The 23,341-nt window shown below is 42.1% G+C and overlaps 2 protein-coding genes across 10 annotated transcripts; both read right to left on the bottom strand.

Annotated features, from left to right (window-relative positions):
* Positions 1-318: 318 nt before the first annotated feature.
* LOC117860606 (general transcription and DNA repair factor IIH subunit TFB1-1) lies at positions 319-14,345 on the bottom strand. 9 transcript variants are annotated; one of them, XM_034743936.2, is made up of 19 exons: positions 14,063-14,344; positions 13,633-13,711; positions 13,296-13,357; positions 13,138-13,201; positions 12,287-12,422; positions 11,986-12,061; positions 11,779-11,871; positions 11,608-11,652; positions 11,018-11,074; positions 10,683-10,838; positions 10,479-10,577; positions 10,261-10,384; positions 9,594-9,650; positions 9,386-9,510; positions 9,106-9,297; positions 7,914-8,027; positions 1,895-1,972; positions 907-954; positions 319-823 (listed from the first exon to the last, which is right to left on the bottom strand). In XM_034743936.2, exons 1-19 carry the CDS (start codon positions 14,165-14,167, stop codon positions 689-691), a joined length of 1,845 nt encoding a protein of 614 aa, XP_034599827.1. In that variant the 5' UTR covers positions 14,168-14,344; the 3' UTR covers positions 319-688. The 9 variants fall into 9 exon arrangements, 7 of the variants coding, with proteins under 7 accessions (XP_034599827.1, XP_034599828.1, XP_034599829.1 ...); XM_034743937.2 differs by having other exon boundaries at positions 10,512-10,577; positions 14,063-14,343; XR_004641524.2 differs by having other exon boundaries at positions 732-823; positions 7,904-8,027.
* A 1,157-nt stretch (positions 14,346-15,502) lies between these two features.
* On the bottom strand, positions 15,503-17,393 carry LOC117862031 (ABC transporter B family member 14). Its single transcript, XM_034745540.1, has one exon. The coding sequence runs from the start codon at positions 17,368-17,370 to the stop codon at positions 15,880-15,882; it is 1,491 nt and encodes a 496-aa protein (XP_034601431.1). The 5' UTR covers positions 17,371-17,393; the 3' UTR covers positions 15,503-15,879.
* Between the last annotated feature and the right edge of the window lie 5,948 nt (positions 17,394-23,341).

Raw genomic sequence — 23,341 nt, forward strand, 5'->3', positions numbered from 1 at the left:
TTGCCACAAATTGTATTGCAGGCCGATAACGTACGACACGAGTCACACGACGGGATGGGAAGGCACTGTACTCGAGTTGCACAAGTCGCTGTAACACTAGCTGGCTGGTCCGGCTATCGTTGTTCACGACGAGCGACGCTGCTGGCACTGGGACCGCGTACTACATTCGGTTTCGGACGCCTGGACGTGTCCGGCTCTGGTCCAAACGAAACGGATATACACTACACGTACTCGCCTCCGTGTCCAAAATAGTACTCTACTCCCTCCGTAAAAGAAGAGGTCATCTCAACTCTTAAAATAAAGCTAGAAAAAATTGACTTGAAATAAAATTAAAACAACTTTACTACTGTAGTTTAGTATGGAGAGAGTATTGTTTTTACCTCCGAGTCCAAAATAGTTGGCAATTGGGAGTCATGCCATGCCATCAAGTATCAGCAGATTACCCACAAAAAAGAAATGAGATTTTCCTAATTTCCTTCCCATGAAAATAGCTAGTCAGGATACACACGAGCAGGCTAGATTAACTCTTGTATATGTATATACAGACAACAGAGGTTGAGCTTAATGGTCAATGCAATCGTGTATTGGATCTATCGTCTTTCTCAACTCTTATGTACAGCCTCGTAATCCATTCTCCGTATACTGGCCAAGCCACTCTCCTCCGCAGCTCGGCTCCTGACGTGTTGGGCTAGTTCGTTGCCTTTGAGGATTTCTGGTGCTGTTCCAAATCATAGCTGAAGGCAGCGTCCATGGCCTGAGTCATGGGCTTCACTAGCCGGGATATTTCGTGCCTTGCTTCAGGAGGTGCTGATTCCTTCATATCCTGCACAACAGAAACCGCGCATGATGGCACATCTTTTGCAAATGTCGATAACCCCGAGTCAACCAGTGTCGATAAGGATTTACCTGCAGCTTCTGATATATCTGTGCCATCGCGCCCTTCAACCTTTCGACCTTCAAAACAAGTTAACAGGCAACTAATTAGGCAGCTGACGGTCTGACGTTACAAAGAAATGCATGTCTTGCGAGCTCATGCATTGCAGTACTAAAAGAGTCAGGAAGAGATCGATCTAGGCTGGCAGCGATTGTTCAGTATTGCAGGGAGTTGTTAGTGGAGCTTGGTCAGGTAAAGATGTCCAAGGGAACGAGAGATCAAAACAAGATAGCTCATGAACTTGCACAACATGCTAGGCGTGTTAGTAGCTCGGCTGTGTGGCTTGCTGGTATTCCTAGTTGTATTGAGCATTTATTAGTTGATCCTTGTAACTCTGATACTAGTTAATCTATAAAGATCTCTTTTCCCTCGCAAAAAAAGAAGAAAAGAAATGCATGTCTTGCAAATACCGGTCAAGCAATCTGTGCCTAGCAATTCTGAAACGCTCCCGTCCTTTTTTTCTTCAATAAAGGATATTGTTACGTAGCAGCTTTATGGGTCAGCTAGCCTATTAGACTAACTTAGGTACAGCGGGAATGAAACCTTCAGCACATATTAACTTTCAATTCTCTTGTGGATGATACACTGAATAGCCAAAAAAATTAAAATATGTACTTATTCCAGCATAGTTTTCTTACCAAATCAACGCTTGTATGTAATGAGTTTGTTGAACAGAACATTTAAGAGCTGAAGATAAATAACATGGAGGATGTCCAATTAAAATACTGCATTTAGTCCTAAAAGTTGGAAACGGTACAGATCAGTAAACCATGCTAGTACCGCTATTTCACCAGTCTACAAATGAGGTTGCTCATTTCTCCTAGTACTAATATTAGTTAACGAGTTTTAGAATGTGATAATAGCAGTTGCAAAATGTTACCAGGAACAAAGGGTCTGCTGGCCTTACTAATTCCACCTATCAGCCACAAAGAAGTACAGACAAATATGAGAGAAAAATACCTTATCACAGAGGACTGCACTTGTGATTGGATATGATGACCAAAAATGACGCAACAGTTCCTGGATGTCTGTCCAATGCTGAGAAAAGAAACAGTTTACAGAAGTTGCATCAGTACACATACAAACGAGTTAAAATTCATATATATGAAATTTGAAATGGTAGTGAGAAGATTTTAGAATGACAGCACAAAATATATACAACCCAACAAAAAAAAGTAACTTCAGATAAAACCTGACAAAAACAATATCTAGGCAGAGCAGGTTGAACGTAAAATTATTCTACAGAGGCTCCCTCCGTCCTGTAATATAAGGTATCCAAGTGTTCAAAATTTATCCTCAAATACAAGGCATTGTAGGTACATTTGGATGATTGCCATTTAATTCTTTCTATAATTAACAAAATAAGGGTGGGTGATAGGTGGATTATTACTAAAAATAAGTTCGCAACTACCATTAATTCAGGGGTCATGCGTCTTTTGCTACTCCTACTAATATGTCCTAAAATCTCTAGGATGCCTTGTATTTGTGAGGAATAGCACTTGTATTCAGTATGGGGACTCTAGGCCCAAATATATACATGTACAGGTATTAGGAAATATGCACAGAACCCCTTATACAATGGGAAAAATACAAGAATACATAGACATCTAACACCCCCCTCAAACTCAAAGTGGATCCAGAACACTGAGTTTGGAGAGATAGAACTTGTGCTGAACTCTTGTCTATGCCTTAGTGAAGAAGTCTGCCAACTGAAACTCTGCAGGCACATACTGAAGAGTAATAACATCATCCTGTACTTGGGCTCGTGTGTAAGAAGCATCAACACCAATGTGCTTGGTAAGCTCATGCTTCACCGGATCACGAGCAATATTAATAGCTCCGGTACTGTCAGACAAAAGAGAAGTCGGCATAGAAACAGAAACACCAAAATCCTCAAGAAGCCATCGTAGCCAAGTAACCTCTGCTGTCACAAGAGCCATAGCCCGTAACTCAACCTCTGCACTCAAACGAGAAACTGCTGTCTGCTTCTTAATCTTCCAAGCAACAAGAGAACCACCAAGAAAAACACAATAAGCAGAAAGAGATCGACAATCGGAGGAATCACTAGCCCAAGTGGCATCAGAATAAGCCTGAGCTGTAAGGAGCTAGAGCGAGGAAAGAACAGACGGCGAGATATAGTTCCACGGAGATATCGCAGAACACGAAGAAGATGACTATAATGGAGCTGAGTAGGTGCTGCTGAAACAAACTGACTAAGAATATTTACGGAATAAGAAATGTCAGGTCGAGTAACACCAAGCTAGACAAGGCTCCCAACAATGTGGCGATAACAAGTGGGATCTGAAAGAGGCTCACCATCAGTAGCACGAAGATGAACGTTAAGTTCCATGGGAGTCTCAACTATGTGATGATCAGTAAGAGAAGCACGATCAAGAAGATCCTGAATGTACTTTTCTTGGGATAGATAGATGCCCTCGGGTGTGAAGAAACCTCAATCCTAAGAAAATAACCTAGGGGACCTAGATCGGACATAAGAAACTGCTCGTCGAGACGTGCCTTCACAAAGGCAATATACTAGGAGTCATCTCCAGTGATGATCATATCATCAACATAAAGGAGAAGAGTTCGACCATGAGAGGAAGTATGAACAAAAAGCGCAGGATCATGGGCGCTTGCAGAAAAGCCAGCAGCAGTGACTACAGAAGCAAAGCGCTGGAACCAAGCACGGGGAGCTTGCTTGAGGCCATAAAGAGAGCGGCGAAGACGACATACCATACTCTCAGGAACAGAATAGTCAGGTGGTGGCTTCATATAAACCTCATCACGAAGTTCACCATTAAGAAAAGCATTCTTCACATCAAGCTGAGATATCGACCACTCACGAACAGAAGCCATAGCAAGAAGAGTGCGAATAGTAGTCATGTGAGCCACAAGAGCAAATGTCTCATCGTAGTCACGACCATGCTCCTGCTGAAAACCACGTGCCACAAGACGATCCTTATAGCGCTCAAGAGAACCATCTGAATGGGTCTCAACCTTATAAACCCACTTACATGTGATAGGACGAACAAGTGAGGGAAGAGGTACAAGATCCCATGTGCTAGTGCGCTCAAGAGTAGCGAGCTCCTCTGCCATCCGCGTGCTGCCATTCCTGATGAGTAATGGCATCACAATAAGAAGTTGGCTCAGAAAGAACAACACCAGCATGAGGAAAACCATACCGGTTTGGAGGGTGAACTGAGAGACGATCGCGAAGAGCATATCGTGGAGAAGACACATCAGAATGTGGCTCATCAGGAGAAGACACATCAGAGGAAGATGGCTAGGCAGGAGGAGAAGAAACATCATAGGAAGATGGCTGAAGAACCCACCGAGTATGTACATAGAAATGAGTGACAGGTGGTTTGGTGTCATAAATAGTACCCTTAGGAACCTGTGGAGTGGAATCGGAAGAAGAAGGCTCCATAGATGAAGGGGACGCAGAAGAAGGCACTACAAGAGGCTCATCAAGAGCCGCAGAAGTAGGCACTAGGCGTGGAAAACGCATAGGGGCAATAGGAGGATCAGGAAATGTTAGAAAAGAAAGGGGCTCAATGAAAGATGCATGGGAAGCATCAGGAGAAGGACGAGAGTAGAAAGGATGAGACTCATCAAAAGTAACATCCCGAGAAATCCTCATCCAACGGCCAATAGGATCCCAACAACGATATCCCTTATGCTCAGCACTATATCCCAGAAAAACACACTCAACAGATTGAGTGGTTAGCTTGGTGCGCTCACGAGGTGTAAGAAGCACATAGCACACACATCCAAAGAGACGAAGGCTAGTATAGTCAGGCGGCTTGCCACAAAGACGCTCATATGGAATCCCACCCTGAAGAGCAGAAGAAGGCTGAATGTTAATCAAATAAGTAGCTGTAGAAACAGCTTCAGCCCAAAAATGCGGAGGAATAGAGGCAATCATCAGAGCACGAGTAGTCTCAAGCAAATGACGATGCTTGCGCTCCGCAACACCATTCTGAGCATGAGCACCAAGACAAGAGAACTGGGCAAGGGTGCCCTGCTTAGAAAGAAATTGACGAAGAGCTCCAGACAAATACTCCCCAACAAAATCAGCACGAAAAACCTTGATAGCAGTGTCAAACTAAGTACGGATCATGGTGGCAAAATTTTTATAGATAGATAAAGCTGATGTTTCATAAAATAGATCCATGTGTGGCAAGAAAAATTATCTATAAATATGATATAATATCGATGACCCCCTTTCAAAACGAATGGAGCCGGACCCCATACATCAGAATGAACAAGATCAAAAGGATGTTTTGACACCGACTCACTAGAATAATAAGGAAGCTGTAGCTGTTTTCCTAGTCGACAACCCTGACACTGATCCAAAGATACATCACCAGAAACTGACCCTAAAAGACCACGACGAACTAGCGTAGACAAACGTGAGCCACAAAGATGTCCTGGACGATGATGCCACTGAGCAAACGATGATGTAGATGACGTAGAAGAAGCGACTGAGCCCACAAGATTGGCAGAGGTAGCAGAAGGAAGACGAAGCCAGTCAAGCTCCCAAAGACGCTGAGAATCACGTGGACGAGGGCCAGTACCAACTAGGAGACCCGTGCTGCGATCCTAAATACAACAAGAGTCAGAATTAATGATAACACGACAATCATGATTAGTGAGCTGGCCAGCCGAGATAAGCTGCATGGTTAGTTTGGGAACATGAGAAACAACAACATGAAAAGAGGAAGACAAAAGAGTGCCTCGTCCTGCAACAGAGAGAGGCGATCCATCTGCGGTTTGAACAGTGATGGAAGAGATGGAGTACTAATGGAAGAAAGACTGGTATGATCAGGAGTCATATGAAAAGAAGCACCAAAATCTAGAATCCATGGAAAAGTACCTGAAGAAGAAGACTGAGAAGCAACAACAGAACCGGGCGGTGCAGAAGCCTGAGTAACAGAACCAACAGCTCCTGCGGGTGTAGAGGCAGCTAGGCGACGAAGCAACATGAGCGTCTCCTATGTCTCAGAACCAGCAGAACTCCGCTGAGAACCTCCAGTATCAGAATCACTAGCACCACTAGTACCCTGTGAAGAACGACCACCTTGGTGAGACTGAGCCTCACGAGACTGAGCCTTCTTCTTCCTGTAACAATATGCCTCCACATGGTTATCCCTGCCACACTAGTCACATTTAAGACCACCACCCCCTCTACTCTCAGAAGAAAGCACTACCGAAGAAGGCGCCATAGGTGGAGGAGCGGAGGCCTTGGAAGAAGAACGAGCAGCCAAGACTGAAGAAGACGAAGACTGCAACGGGCCAGCACTACAAAGACGTATCTCCTCATTACGAACAACAGCAAGAGCATCCATCAGAGAAATACAAGGCTCACAAGAAACCAGCTGAGCACGAAGCTACTCAAACTCATCACGAAGACAGGTCAAAAAATCATGGGTGCGCCTAGTCTCCAGAGCAACCTTCTGAGCCTTACAAGACTCACAAGTGCTAGGAGACAGTGGAGGACCAATAGAGTCAAGCCGACGCCACACTGCAGACATCTGAGCAAAGAACTCCTCAACTGTAGAGTCACCCTGTCGCAATAGTTGTTCTTGACGTAGAGCAACAATTTACGTAGACTGATCGGCGGGCTCATAACGCTGATGAAGAAAAGCCCACATCTGATGTGCATAATTAAAAGCAACAATATCTATAGAAAGACTCTCCTCCACACTAGCAGCAAGAACAACACCAGCACAAGCATCCTCATCCAACCAAGCCCTGGGTGCAACAAACTGAGAGTGATATGATGCCAGCTCATCCTCGAAATCATCAAGCAGCTTCTTCTGATTGGCCTTAGCAGCTGTAGCAGGAATAATTGGCCTGACAGGAGGTGTAGGAGGAGCTGCAGGACAGGTTAGATCACCCGTAAGAAATTCCCATAGACACAAACCACGCATGTGCAGACGCAGACGAGGAACCCAGTCGCGATAGTTGGTGCCATTGAAAAGCATCGGACATCGCATAACCTGCACACCACCGGACGGAGGAACTGAAGAAGATGACATCTCCAAACAACACAGTTGACGGCAAGAGCGCAAAGGAAGCGGCAATCAACGGCAAGAGCACAAAGGGAAAGCGGCAGGAGCTTTTTTTACTGACCTGCGCTACTGGTCCTCAACAGCCAACCGTGTACTGCAGAAACAAAGCAACGCACGAACAGAAGCAACAGAGAGTACGTAGAACAACAACAAATTTTTTTTCTTTTTTTCTTTCTTTTCTTTTTTTAATCAAACAGGTCTGCTACTCTAATTCCCCTTTGTACCAAAACCCTTTGTACCAAAGAATTGCTATGCACGAGCACACAGCTAAGCAGAGAGAGAACAGAGAGATGCAGACTTGACCAAACGAGATGGGAAGAGAGCAGCCGGACGGCGGGCAAACGGAGGAACCGCATAATTGATTCCATGATGGATGAATCAAGCTAGGGCAACGAGCTCCACGGCCGATCGTGCTTCATGGGCGATGGGAAGCTGCTCGGACCTGCGACCCGCGGGTCGGCAGCGGGAGAGAGCCGGCAACATGCGAACGAGGCGGAGAGCCGCACCAATCGATGGAGGAGCCGTGGGACAAGGTCGGCGAGGGGCACTGATAGAAAGAAGCGACGGACGGCGGAAGGAATCGATGATGTGCTCAAAACGAAGAGCAGGGGAAAATCGATCCAATGGGCTGGTGATCAGAGGCACGCAAGTGCAACATGCGGGGGGGGGGGGGGGGGGGTAGAATCACCTAGGGCAGATGAGAAGAAAATCTAAACCTTAGTTTGGCTCTGTACCATATTAGGAATAGCATTGTATTCAATATGGGGGCTCTAAGCCCAAATATATACATATACAAGTATTAGGAACTATGCACAAAACCCCTTATACAATGGGGAAAATACAAGAATACATATACACCTAACAGTATTTTAGGACGGAGGGAGTAGATAGGTACAGCATCTCACATCCACAAGTTCATCCCGTGTCTGGCAAGGCAGCTGACCAAGAAGATTCTCATGGGGATTTTTAAGGTTACGTCTTCTTGAATATGGAATCCCTTTGTTCAACTCACTAAAAACCTAGGCACAGTCCATTCAGGTAGTCAGATTTTCCTGGTCATGCAATTTGATAACTTAGAAAAGACATGGTAGAAAAATATGCATGTAAAATAAAAGATATTCAAATGATGACAATTCAACATAGTTGTAAAAGGTAGGATGAATGGATCTTAATCATGAACCATTGTTAAGTAAACAATGTACATCAAATTAATTCACTTAGGACAGGTCTTGTGATGTGGAGCATGAATTTCAAAGTAGTATATCAACATATTTAGCTCCTTCCCTAAGACATGCCACATTCCCACAGCTAACTATTGCTGGTGATCATGAAGGGATATAGAGTATGATACTGGAAGCACAACAGTTTAGCCATAATAAGAATAACTATTTGGTAAGTTCAGCAAGAGTAACTTATGCTAGTAAAACATGTTCTAACATAAGGAGATATCACCAAAGCCTAACAACATTAAGCATGAAACAAGTCCAAAAGGGGGAATAAATGGCTCTTGTTTTTATCTGGGTTGAACGCCTAAGATAAATTGTCTAGTTATCCCTGGCTTTTGGTTGTATCCAGTCTAGTGCAAGATGATCACCATGTTTGCAATGGTCCTTAGTCGTCCTATATCAAAATTCCATCAAAAGCTTTAATTAGTGACAAAAGGCTTGATAATTTTCCTTGCAGTATTCAAAATTATCCCTTCTCTAAACACTTGTTTGCACATTGATCTTGTTTTTTTTTCTCGAACATGCAGGAGAACTGCGTATAATTGTATTAATAGAAGAAGAAGAAGAGTTATATATAGACTCACACAAACACCCACAGAACACACACACACACACACCCCAACGCACCCAAACACACACACCAACACTCTTACAGACCAAAACACCTAATTGCCAGAAAGGGCAAAAGAAGGGCCTGACCACAAAAGAACCTGGGATTAACCCACTCCCCTGGCAGTGAGCTGAGAGAGGCCCTTAGCTCCTGCCATGCATTGATCTTGTTTTTTGGCCACTAGCCAAACGGTATTGTTCAGTCCCCACAAAATCTACTAACAAAAGAAAATAATAAGTTCGTACAGTGAAATTGTTTTACCTTAAGAGCCAGATTTGAATGAACAACATCACAGTTCAACCCATTAGCTTTTATAGAAGATACTTGATCAATCAAATGAAAGAATGCATCATCAGTGCTCAGGCTGCAGTTACAGGCTTCTTTTCCATCATTGCTGCCGTCTAAAGATCTCAGAGCATTTGCTTGCTGAGAATCAAAATACTCTTGAGGATTCTAATAAAAGAAAGAGAAGAATTCACAGGTATTCAGTATCCTGTTTTGCTTGAGATGTCTACTATTAAGACGTGAGCCCTGACCTTACCTTTATACAAAGTGGTGCATACAGGATATTTTGTGGGGCTTGCAGATCCTCTATATAAGTCATGCGGGCCACCTTTACCAACCTCTCATGATTAGCATCATCAGTATTATAACTAGAAGATGGTTCTGCAGTTAATAATCCATCAGCACAATGCCTTACAGATGAAAAAAGACTTAATGAACTGAACTATGGTTTCTATCCGACTAACCCTTCTTTAGCCTTGCAAGTGCCTCTGCTACAGTCTTTGTATCAGTTAATTTTATATCTGCGAGACAAATAAAACACGGCATAATCATCTTCTGAAGTGTCCTGGAACTAGCAGTAAGCAAATTGCAGAGATAGAAATGCCGTCCAATGTGGGATCAATGTTTAGGGAAACAAATACGAGCAGCTAGCACAAAAGTATAGTTTGCAACCAGCCAGCAGCTTGAACTTTGTAATAATTGTTTGTGTATAACTAATAAAGGATATTGATGGCAAGCAAAACAACTTTGACAGTTTTATATTCAAGAAATAATAGAATAAATATGAACATCCTTAAATTTTCTGATGCTAATCTGAGGCCATTCGCAATGCAAGTTTCACATGAATTTCATTCTCATGCTCAAGAAATGCACTGAGAATGGCCTGATAAGTCATATTGCTGATAACATTCTAACATACTCGAGAAACGAATTTTGAAGTATCAAAAGTTTTTTTTTGAAACTATATATCAATTATCAAACAATTAGAGGAGACATCATTGTTAGAGTATATCTTCCTGTCTTTATATTTCCCTGTTGTATAAGGGTTTTGGGGCCCAGAACCCTCATAATGAATGCAAGTGTTATTCATAACAGTCACGAAGTATTTTGGACTGTCTCAACAAATTCTACCTCGAGATCTCCCTTCAAGAACAACAGCCGCATGCTGATTCAGATCCTGAGACAACGTTCTCATGACAAATTCACTATCAGGATCAACTGTCTGTATACTTCCATCACGGAGAATCCTGTGGTCCTACATGCCCAAAAACGATACACGCTTCATGACACTAGGATAAAAATTGGCAAACTCGACATGAGAAACTATAAAACCACTTTAGTGAAGTTACAGGTACAAAGCCATGGTAGCAGTACCAACACACCAGAAGATGAATGTAATAATCTCCTGCATCTGCTTCCATGTCTAACGTTGGATCCACTTGTTTTATCTGCAGGTCAAGAATTGAATCACTAAAAAAGGTATCCTGAGAAACGAAACCAACGCATGGCAATGAAATATGCAGTGTTACAACAATTAGTTGCTAACATTGCACCTTGAACTTTGCCTCCTTGGCTACTACATCATCACTCTTCAGGGACACAGCTAGTACCTCATCTTCAGCAGCTTGAGCTGCTGCCAATGCAGTATTTTTTGTTCTGAGTAGATACTCAGCTTCACAGTATTTTGACCAAAAATGATCTTCTGACATCTATCCTCAAAATATGAAATTAGGTAAAAAGATGGAGTATACAGCAGAAATATAGGAAAATAAGAAATTGGTCACCACTTGCTCCCATATAACAATAATGACAAAACTAGTATAATTTAAGTTGGAACTTTCGTGAAGCATATGCTGACACACTGATAAAAAAAATTGGCATATCTTACCTTTTCCGGAACAAAATCCAAAAATGCCCGATGGACAGCAGGCTTTTCCACAAAAATCTGAAAACATCAAGGGATATATGACATGAAGTAAAAAGAAGTATTTGCTAAGCCTTTGTCAACATCACTTTATTCATAAATGCAGATAAGGAGCCCTGTAATTCAGCTTAACACTTGCTTTAGTCAAACCATGTGGCTCAGTTATACAGGCATAACCAAGTTCAGAGCTCGGATGGGCTTGCAATTTTGGGTCCTGGCATAACCAGGCTGGACTGGGTGCAAGCAAGCTTTTCCGCAGTCCAGCCCAGATGATCTAGTGTAACTTTTTTTTCTCAAACACGATGATCTAGTTTAACAGATACTCAGCAGAACGAAGCTACACTTGCAATAAGTTAATATAGCTTAACAAGGGAGGGTGCCATCCGATATCGCAGTTAAGAAGGAAGAAGATGGATTGTAGAGCCACACAAAGCTTTTTAAGTAGTTCATTGTTGAATCCCTTTGAATAACATAACATCCAACATCAATAAAATTGCTGTCATGCAGACCTGAATCTAGGTGACGTTTCAAGAAATTATTAGCAGAGAAGGTACCTGATGAATTATCTCCTTATTAACACTGAAAGTAACCCTGTTTGTCTGAAATTCACAAAGTCGAAATAAGCGGTTTGACTACCACCAGATCACCAAACTCAATGAAGAAAAACCAAATGATATCTCACTAACAAAATATGTGTCCACAACTATAAGATTTCAGTAACATACCTGACCATCAGCAGATGGCCTGAGATCTAGCATGGCACTCTTGAAACCTGGCCTTTGCTTTGATGCTTTATTTGCCTCCTCATCAATTAAATTCTGTAAAAGGCCATAAATAGATAATGGTTTGAAGACAAGGAAGTCAATAAACATAAAATCCACCACAATGTAGTTTTAAATGTAATTTATATACAGTTTATCAATAAGTATTACCTTTCGTGTTGCCCAAAATTCAGATTCTTGCAAAATCTTCCCAAGGACAAACTTCCTATGTAACTTCTGCAATTCTCTGTAATTTGAAACAGCACACAACATAGCTAAATAATACGAGAAAATGTTGTTTGCCATTTGCTGTGTATGATTATTTGAAGATTTGTCCGCATCATTTTCTCAAATACAAAATATACACATTTAAAAATATCATACACAATGGTTCTTATCGAAAAAGGAAAATGTATCTTGAACCATGTGCCTGAAGAGAATATTGTGTTGGTATTTCAAATAATCACATCACCTATTTTCTTGCAGCAATTTCATCCGCCGCTCCACTTCTGCAGCACTGAGTTGTTCCAAACCAGTTGAAGCAACTGATTCAGGAGGCACATTTGGTCTTGGGGGAATTGTCCCTTGATGTTGGCCTAAAACCCTGGCTGAAAAGGGCATATCATAAGTTATATGCACTATGCCGGAAAATAAATACATAGAACTCAATATGAAATTCTTCAAGTGAGTCAGGGGCGGGCCTGCCTTGATTCAAAGGTATTTAAGTGAATACACGTTATTTTTGGCAACATAATTTTCATATATAGTATATACCTTATATATGTATTAAAAATAAAAAATGACACAAAAACATGCATGCCAATCTCTCACTCTCTCGTACAGTTGAGTGCTTGGATGCCAAATGCTAAAATTTGGTCAAAATTTCTACTTCAAAAGCTATCTGTACAACCTGACATGTGAAACTTAATTCTTTGTTGAAATTTTGAATACCCTTGTCCAAATCCTGGACCCGCCCCTGAAGTGAGTGAGTACCATATCAAACTTGGCACATTTCAGGGATTTTAATCAGTTCTCATGCCATGGTTGTGATCAATTTGGTAAGACCATTTGGTAAATACATTGAAAATATTTTATGAAGCAGTTTGCTTAAAACTAAAACAGGCAAAATGGAAGTAATTAGTTGGTGCCAAATGCACCAATTTATGATATAGGGAATTGGCCATCGGCCACTAAAAAATTCATGTACTCTTTGACAGATAATAAAGTACATTTGTGTTCACTTACGTGGCCTATAGTTGACAGCTTCTTAAGAAAAGACTAGCTATATTAGGGGTCATTCACTAACTGCAGAATGAAAAATACCTATAAAGTCCCGGCATTGATCGCGATCAGCAACATTGTCAAACTCAAACATGTAGTCTCCGCCCTTAGAAGAAAGCATATGCATATCACATTATTGCCAATTCACAGTAAGAAAAGTACAGACAAGAGACAATGCCTATAAGCTGTTGACACCACACCTCGCCAGGGTCTCTGCAAAGCTTCAACAATGAACGTGCCTGTTTGCTACCAAACTTGTGACCTGCAGCGCAAGGGATGAAAAACCGCAAGATTACAATCAAACATATCCACATCATATACATGAAACCAGGTTAGCCCATTTTGAAATGATCCTGCAGCAGATTAGGCATAAGAACGTGAAATTCAGTTCTGCAGTAAATAACTTGAGAGTTGGATTGCTATTTGCCTGTTTACTAAATCAAAAGGCAAAAAAACGGTACTTCGACTGCACTGCGTGCCAATGCCGTCTTTGTGAAGTGAACCATCACTACAGGTGGATAAAGGGACGGTACATACATTTGATGCTTCGGAAATCGACATTGAGCTTCATCGCTGACCGAGTATCATTAGGGGTGAAAGTGAACTCATCCTCGTCCTGCAATTACGACGGCAAGGAGCATGTTACATGCGGACCCCCAAAGGCGCCAATCACATCACCCATGCCCACGCAGGCAGCAGCGAATCAACAGAACCGATGTTTTTTTTTTAAAAAAAAAAATTGAATCGCAAACTAGCAAAAGCCGCAGTCAAGCAGAGGGCAATTGAAGCAGGATCGCCGCACTTCCCCGGGTTTTCGATCCCCTACTCCGCACACCAATCCCTCCGATTCAACCAGCGGCGTGCCTCGATCTCCCCGTCCTCGGTGACTAAAAGGGAAGCGAAGGCCGCAGGAGAGGGCGAGAGGCGATAGGGTGGAGGGGAGGAAGACGGGCAGTCGGGCACGCACCATGCGGAGGACGCCCGGGGTGGCCTTGTACGTGGCCCCGATCGTCATCGACCCCATTGCCGCCGCCGCCGCCGCCTTGCAGTTCGCTGTCGCACTCGACGGCATCGGAGCCGACGGGGCGGACTGGTGGGAGAGATCGGTGGAGAGAATCAGGAGCCGCAGCACGAGAATCGCGGAGCCGCAGCACGAGAATCGAGCGCGCTAGCGCGAGCGATTTTTCGCCGCCACGCACGAAACGTGCCCGCGCTGCTGCTTCCGCGTGCGTGAGCCGTGAGAAGCGCTCCAAATTTGGTGACATCATCGTACGCAACAACGAAAATACCATAATTTTGAAATCTAGCATCAATTAAATTTTAATTGCACCGTCATATTTCTTACCATAAGATCTTTTAAAAAAATTATATCTGGATGATATTTTATCGAAAATATTTTTTACAAAACGAAAAAACTTTTTTTAGTGAAAACAACGTTTTCCAAGTATACAAGGAAAATGATCGATGTGTTAGGAGAAAAATGTTCCGCGGAGAAATATTTCAGCTCCATGGAAATGGTTTGTAAGAACATAGCGTCCAAATATATATAAATCTAGTCTTATTTTAAAAAGACAAGCGCGTTTTCAATTTAGATGCTCAAACTTGGTTTTCATGTTTTGAGATTTTATTACAAGTAGGTGATGTCAACAATTATGTTGTGGGTTTTCACTTTTTCATTTTGACGCGCACGGAACCAAACATATCTCCATCTATATTCCACACCGTCGGATCCACGATCCGGCGGCCCGCGGCCCACACCGGGCAGCGCACTAACTTTGGCGGCGCCGGCCGGCGACTGCTGCCGCGCGCGCCGCATCCCCGCCGCACCGCTACAGCGGGCTCCGGCGATGGAAGCAGCACCCCCTCTGTTTGCCGTAGGGAGCGGAGCCGTAGTCGGCCCCCGCGCTCGCTGCAAGAGCGACGACGGCGAGCCAGCCAGCCTCCGCCATTCAAGCAAGTCCTGCGCAATAGCTTGAGGAGTGGGGAGGAGGAAGGAAGCAAACAGGACGCGGATGGAGGCGCAATGAGCAATGAGCGGGTGAGTTTAAATTTCTTCGTCGATTTCCCGTTCCATCCCGTAGTTTCGGAAACTTCAGTTATCTTGATACGGTGTCAGAATGTCAGTTTAGTTGTACGCCTTTTTTTTTTTTTGACCGAGGATAGGCATACTGTTCTCGGTAAAATTTTCTGGTCAGTTTGATGTGGCTACAAGCTCTAATACCTTTCTCTCTTTAAAAATCATACCTTGTTTGCATGAATCTTTTGTATTTTTGCCATCTGTTAGTAACATTGTAACCCACCAATGTGTTCTTCGGCATTCCTTTTGTAGTTTCTGCTATGCAACTAATCAGTATCTTGGGTTCTGTCCTATTTTTTCCAAGCAGATAATGCATGCTATTATGCTAAGAGTAAGAATACAGGTGTCCTTGGCAAATTGGTGATTATATCCTGAAGAAAATTAAGGACCTAAATTGAAGAGCTGGGATGTGGAAAATTGCAGTTATCAATGATTTGATGTAACATACTAGCATGCAGTTAATGATCCTAAAATTGCTTTTTAGCACCATAGAATGTTATGTAGCCAACACTGTTTAGATATGATAGATCAATCCTCAACCAACTTATTTCTCACAAGCTAAACTGCAGTCTGCTTTTACATATCTCTAAGGGCATCAAATTCTTGCCAATGGTGTATTGGCCAAATTTCAGTAGGATCCTCTCCTATTATCCTCCAGATCTTGACTCAACATTTTCGCTTTACTTTTTGTGCGTCACATCTTGATATCAGTCTTTTACTCCTTTGCTATGCATACGGTACAGTTTGGAGTAAACACCATTGCTTGCTGAGACTAATGATTCATGGCTTCCCATCTCGACCACCTGGCCTTTATCCATCACAACGATCACATCTGCACTTGTGACTGTGGATATTCTATGTGCAATTGTGATGCTTGTGATCTTCCTTGACAGTTCCCCCTTGTTTTTCCACTCTTTTGTGCCCAGAGAACTCATCACAACCCTCTCAGATTCACTATCTAGAGCACTTGTCGCCTCATCTAGTAGCAGTATGGTGGGTCTCTTTAGTATAGTTCTTGCAATGGCGATCCTCTGCTTCTGACCTCCAGAAAGCTGGCTTCCTTTGTCCCCAACCATAGTGTCATACCCATTTGACAAGCCACTGATGAATTCATGGATGTTTGCTTCCATTGCAGCCTCAATTATTTCTGATTCTGACACACCTTCATTTCCATAACTGATGTTCTCTCTTATAGACATGTTAAACAAGATTGGCTCTTGCTGAACTAGTCCGATGTGCTTTCTCAGGTATCTCAAATTGTAGTCTCGGATGTCCTTACCATCCACGAGAACTTGTCCTTCGCAAGGATCGTAGAATCTTAGCAGAAGGGCCAGCACCGTGGATTTTCCTGAACCACTTGAGCCGACCAATGCAACCCTTTGTCCTGGTTCAATAGCTAGATTGAAGCCATCTAGTATGATCACTTCTGGTCTTGAGGGATAGCTGAAACTGACATCTTGAAACTCTACATCACCTGCTAATCTTTCTTCGGAGTGCAGTTTTGGAACATCAGGCACAATCTGCGTTTCTCTGTCGAGTATGTCAAGTGCAGGATCCAATATTGCAATCGCTGACAAGACCATAGGGATCAAGGACCATAGCTCTGTGATGGAAGATATTGTCATTGCAAATGCCTGATATGATCGCACACAATTTTTAAATGTTGCTAGGTCCTTATCAAGTAGCATAATGGTGAAACTCATTGCAATGGCATGTGTCGTATGCCACAAGAAGAGGGCAGTCCCTTGTACTGCACCATATTTGATGCTCTCTACCCTGCTTTTCCGCATTGGTTCTTGGAGTGATAAGTCTGCTTTTCTTAGTATTTCATCTTCCTGAACAAATGATGCCACAGTTCGAATGTTGCTAACAGCCTCTGAAGTAAGGGAAATTAGCTTCCGGTGAGATGTAGAGAAGTCAGTGGCAAAACCTTTTGCTGACCTGACTTGTACAAGGCCAGCAATGAAGTGGAATGGCATCAAAGTCCATGCAACTAGACCCATCCTCCAGTTCACAACTGTGCTCAATCCTGTGGCTATCAAAATTGAAGAGATACATTGAACAATGAGAGACATCCGATCAGATATGATGGTTTTAATCATGGAGGTGTCACCGACGATGCGTGAGTTTAGAAAGCCGACGCTGTTCTTTGGTTGTTCAAACCAACCTATTTCATTCCGAAGAATGACTGCATTCATTGCAGAGAGCTGATGTTACAATTCTTAACAAAAATCTATCATAATCTTCTTTGTTAATTGCAATTGTGAAAGGCACAAATTTATAATTGAGTGACAAACCTGAAAAGAGGGCCTCCCTTAGGTTATTTGTTGCCCTTTCACCAGCCAAGCCATATATATAGTGCTGGAAGATGTTACTGAAAAATGTGAGCAACCCGATAAGGAACAGAATTATCGAGTACTTGCTGACTATGCTCTTTGCGTCTGGTTCAAGGTATGCCATGCCAACTGTCATGATGTAGAAAGCAAATATAGGCCTCGAGATCCCAGAGATCGCTGCTGCTGTGGAGCCCAGCAGAACCTTCCCTGGGAGCAGTTTAAAAGTCCCAAGGAATATTCTATAGAAAGTGGATGTTCTCTTTCTGATCGGTTGCTTTGGTTGTTCGGTAAGGTCCAGTTTCTTCTCTTGTTCACTTGAAGTGAAAGATGGTTTGTTGTATGTTCCATATTCTGCTTCTTCATTTTCTTCTTTGACCTGACCAGTGAATCTGTTTTACCAATAAAAAAGCAAATGAATAAGATGTACTCCAGTTCCATGGGAACTAAGGTTAGATATCATAGATCTATTTGCAGGAAAACATATTTTCAGTACAGTGCCATGATGGATTCAATATATGAACATTTTATGATGTGAAAAGAAGTGGACAATCGATTGCATCTACCTTGTCTCGCTCTTCCCAGAATCCTTCTCTAGATTTTGCATACTGCATACACTTGAGTAGAATTTACTTTTCTCCAGCAGTTCTTCATGTGTTCCAGATTGTGCTACTCTTCCATTCTCCACATGAACAATCCTGTCTGCATTTATGATTGTTGAAATTCGGTGGGCAATCAAGATAACTGTCCTCCCTTGCATAGCTCTGTCAAGAGCTTCCTGAACTATCTTCTCTGATTCAGAATCAAGTGCACTTGTCGCTTCATCAAGAAGAAGAATTGGTGGATCTTTTAGAATAGCCCTTGCAATTGCTATTCTTTGTTTCTGACCTCCTGATAGTTGTACACCTCTTTCTCCCACCTGTAGAGGTTGTATCATGGAATCAATGATTGCTATTTTCCACTGTTGGTAACTAACTAAATTTTATGAAAATTATCTCCTTTATATGTAACATATTGCTGCTTTTATAGTTGATTTCTTGGTACTTATCTTCCTAGTTGACAACTGAAAGATGTTCCTTAATGCCAAACCTTTTTTTTCTTCGACTCGCCTAACTTAATTTTGGTGAGCTATGTAAATCTATTAACAATTTGATATCGTTTCATAGGAAAAAGAATGTGAGGTGTTGACTAGTCTTTGCTTAAGGAACATAAAAATCTTACCTCAGTTGAGTATTGGTTTGGAAGTTTGGATATAAAGGAGTGCACATTAGCTGTTCTTGCTGCTTCTGTTATCTCTTCATCAGTTGCATCCATTTTGCCAATTCTCAAGTTGTCCATGATGGTACCAGAAAATAGTGCTGGCTCTTGGGAGACTGAACCTATATTTCTCCGCAAGCATTTCAGATCAAGTTCTTTAATGTTTTGATTGTCAATGAGAACCACACCTGCATTTTATACCATGTTATTCACAGAAACTTTTTTTTTTAAAAAAAAGGAATTAGCAGAAGCGATATTTGAATGTTATATTCTATGAATCAGTTTCCTGTCCATTTCTTTTAATTCTTTTTGAAGTTTCATCCTGTCCTTGTTTACAATTTAATGTGCAAAGTATGCATGTAAAATTGCAACCTCAGGACTCTTGTCTTTCATAATGTCAAGAGTCAAGACATGACAAGTATATTAATTGAAGAGTACATCCGTCAACAATTGTTTCTGCAAAGATAGGGAGATGCTCAATAATCTTACCTGATGTGGGATCATAGAACCTTTGTACCAGAGAAATCACTGTGCTCTTCCCGCATCCACTGCTTCCCACAAGAGCTACAATATTGCCTGCCTGTATAGCCAGCGAGAAACCTTGGAGAACTGGATTATCCTCACGGGATGGATACATGAAGTGCACCTCTCGCATTTCTATATCTCCTGTGATCTTTTTCAAGATTTTTCCATTCGATTCGTAACTTATTGCTGGATTTCTTTTGATAACTTTAAATATTTCTTTCCCAGCGGCTTTTGCTTGGCTGAAGGCCTGAAGATCTGGTGCTGCGTTCGATATATATCTGAATCACAGACAACTTTGTAGAATTAATATCTTTTTTGAAGATTCTAATTCAGGATAATCATACCAATATGCTACATTGCTGGAAAGAGATTTCTCGGTATTACATTGCACCAGAGAGGACATTAATGACAGCCGCAATTGTTTCACCAGCTTTTGCTTTTCCTCCAGTCACAGCAGCTGCTCCAACCCAGATCACCAATGAATATGAACAGAATGTTGCAATCTGTAACATTCCCAAACCTAGACCTTTTGCCATTGCCTCTTTCTTGCTTAGCATATATTGATTATACATGCATTTGTTGAAGGATTTGATAGCTGAGTTTTCTCCAACAAATGAGAAGACAGTCTTTATATTTGCAAGAGTCTGTGCACAAATTTAACATATGATTACAAACTCAGTGTATTACATTGGAGGAGATCTTAATGGGCATGTAGGTACAACAAGTGTAGGCTTTGAGGCGGTTCATGGAGATTTTGGGTATGGTAGTAGGAATCAGGAGGGAGAGAAAGTCTTAGACTTTGCAGTAGCTTTTGACTTGATGATAGCGAACACTTTCTTAGGAAGAGACGGTCCCATTTAGTGACTTTTAGTAGTGGCCAACACTATAGCCAGATTGACTTTATCCTCACAAAAAGAGAGGATAAATGGGCATGCTTGGATTGCAAGGTGATACCAGGGGAATGTGTTGTTTCTCAACATAAGCTTGTGGTGGCGGACTTTCATTTTCAGATGCGTGCACGCAGGGATAAACAAGTCAAGATTGCAAGAACAAAGTGGTGGAAACTGAAAGAGGAGATGTCAGAGGTCTTTAAGGAAAGGGTAGTCAAAGAGGGCCCTTGGACGGAAGGAGTGGACGCAAACAACATGTGGGAGAAGATGGCAAACTGCATTCGGAAGGTGGCCTCGGAGGTACTTGGAGTGACCAAGGGGGGTAGAGGCGTAGATAAAGATACTTGGTGGTGGAATGAGGAAGTCCAAAGGACTATTGAGGAGAAGAAAGAATGCTATAGGCACTTGTTCCATGACAGGAGTGTGGACAACATAGAGAAATACAAGGAGGCAAAGAAGATCGTAAAGTGAGTTGTAAGTGTGGCAAAGGGTAGGGCGTATGAGGATCTTTACCAACGATTAGGTACGAAGGAAGGAGAGAAGGACATATATAGGATGGCTAAGGTTCGTGAGAGAAAGACGAGGAACTTCAACCAAGTTAAGTGCATTAAGGATGAAATGGAGAACATCTTGGTAAAGGAGGATGAGATCAAACATAGATGGCAAGAGTATTCTGACAAATTATTCAATTGTGAGAATGAGAACACAACCTTTCAGTTGAATGACTCTTTTGATGACACCATCAGGCACTTTGTGCGGAAGATCCAAGAAACTGATGTCAGAGAAGCGTTGAAAAGGATGAAAAGTGGTAAGGCGATGGGCCCGGATGGTATCCCAATTAAGGTGTGGAGATGCCTTGGGGATATAGCCATAGTATGGCTAACCAAGTTGTTCAGCCATATTTTTCGGTTGAACAAGATGCTGGAAGAGTGGAGAAGTATACTGGTACTAATATACAAGAATAAGGGAGATATTCAAAGTTGTACTAATTACTGAGGAATTAAGTTGATGAGCCATACTATGAAGCTATGGGAGAGAGTTATCGAGCATCGTTTGAGAAGGATAACACGGGTCTCTATGAACCAATTTGGTTTCATGCCTGGAAGGTCAATCATGGAAGCTATTTTCTTAATAAGACAAGTTATGGAGCGGTATAGGAAGAAGAGGAAAGACCTACACATGGTTTTCACTAACTTGGAGAAGGCGTATGACAAAATACCAAGGAATGTTATGTGGTGGGCTTTGGACAAACATAAAGTCCCAACAAAGCACGTTGGACTTATTAAGGACATGTACAACAATGTTGTAACTAGAGTCCGAACAAGTGATGTCGACAGATGACTTTCCGATTAGTATATGACTGCATCTAGGGTCTGCTTTGAGCCCTTATCTATTTGCCTTGGTGATGGATGAGGTAACAAGGGACATTCAAGGGGATATCCCTTGGTGTATGCTCTTCGTGGATGATGTAGTGCTAGTTGATGAAAGTCGAGCAGGAGTAAATAGAAAACTGGAGTTGTGGCGAGAGACCCTAGAGTCAAAAGGCTTTAGACTCAGCAGAACTAAAATTGAATATATGAGATGTGACTTTAGCACTAGTACACATGAGGAGGGAGATGTCAGTTTGGAAGGCCAAGTAGTGCCCAGAAAGGATACATTTCGATCAATGCTACAACGAGATGGGGATATTGCTGAGGATGTTAGTCATAGAATCAAAGCGGGGTGGATGAAGTGGCGTCAAGTATCAAGAATTTTATATGACAAGAGGGTACCATTGAAGCTAAAAGGCAAGTTTTATAGGACAGCGATTAGACCTGCAATGTTGTATGGTGCAGAATGTTGGCCTACAAAAAGACGACATGTCCAGTAAATAAGTGTTGCGGAAATGCGTATGTTGCGTTGGATTTGTGGTCATACGAGAAGGGATCGAGTCCGGAATGAGGATATACGTGATAGGTTATGGGTAGCACCAATTGAAGAAAAGTTTATCCAACACCGGCTGAGATGGTTTGGACATGTCCAACGAAAGCCTTCGGAGGCATCGGTGTGTAGTGGAACCCTAAGGCGTGACAGTAATGTGAAGAGAGGCAGAGGAAGACCAAAATTGACATGGGAAGAGACAATAAAAGGAGATTTGAAGGGATGGAATATACCTAAAGATTTAGCCCTGGATAATAAGAGTGCTTGGAAAATAGCTATTCATGTGCCCGAATCCTAATTTGTGGCTCTTGTTGGGTTTGAACTCTAGCCTATCCTAACTTGCTTGGGACTGAAAGGCTATGCCGTTGTTGTATTACAAACTCAGTGTAGTAAACCTAAGTAACTCTAATATGGCATTCATTTAGACAGGTACCTGTTCTACAACAGTGGTTGCTTCAGAGATGTAAGATATTCTTGCGAGGGACATGTCAATCATCATCTTCGCATATGTTGCTCCAACCATGAGGAGCATAGGTACAACTAGCAGAGAGAGCATGCCAACCTCCCAGCAGCATGCAAATGCAACAATGATAGCAACTACGAATGTGGAGAAGTTTGACATAAAGTGACCCATCTGAAGAAAGTAAGGAAGCTTTTTTAAGTTTTGTTACCATCAAGTATGTTTGGGTTAGTGAATCTTGCAGTGGGTATTCTAAAGGGAAAATTAATACCTTTTCACCAATTGCATCTTGTATTACACTCATGTGGTTGGTTGCTCCAGCAATGATGTTTGCAGTGGACAAGTCAGTATCGAAAGCTCCAATATCTTGACTGAGCACTGATCTCAGGTATGCCATCCGCATGCGTGCCATTTGCCTCTGACTTGTATACATCCAACATGCAATTTCTGCAGCAGGGCCACTGTGAGTTTGTGTAAGATTAGACAGTTCATTGGGAAATGACTTATGATTTTCGTATTGCTTTTGTTTCTCATGATGCAGTGTTCTCTTTGCTGCGTGTGTGGACAATCAGTTAGATAGCCTGTTACTGTATTCAAATATCAAATACACATTTTGGTCCTCTTATCTTTAGCCAATGAATGAGTTAAATACTGCATGATAAAATTGCGTTGACAAAAAAAGGATGAAACGACAACCAGCTTAAACAATTATATTTATAACTCCACTGCACGTCAAAGTAGTTCAACTGATCCAGCACTCCTCAACCCAAACACTAGCCTTAGC

Source organism: Setaria viridis, chromosome 6 (assembly GCF_005286985.2).
Source record: "Setaria viridis chromosome 6, Setaria_viridis_v4.0, whole genome shotgun sequence".
Classification (NCBI taxonomy): domain Eukaryota; kingdom Viridiplantae; phylum Streptophyta; class Magnoliopsida; order Poales; family Poaceae; genus Setaria; species Setaria viridis.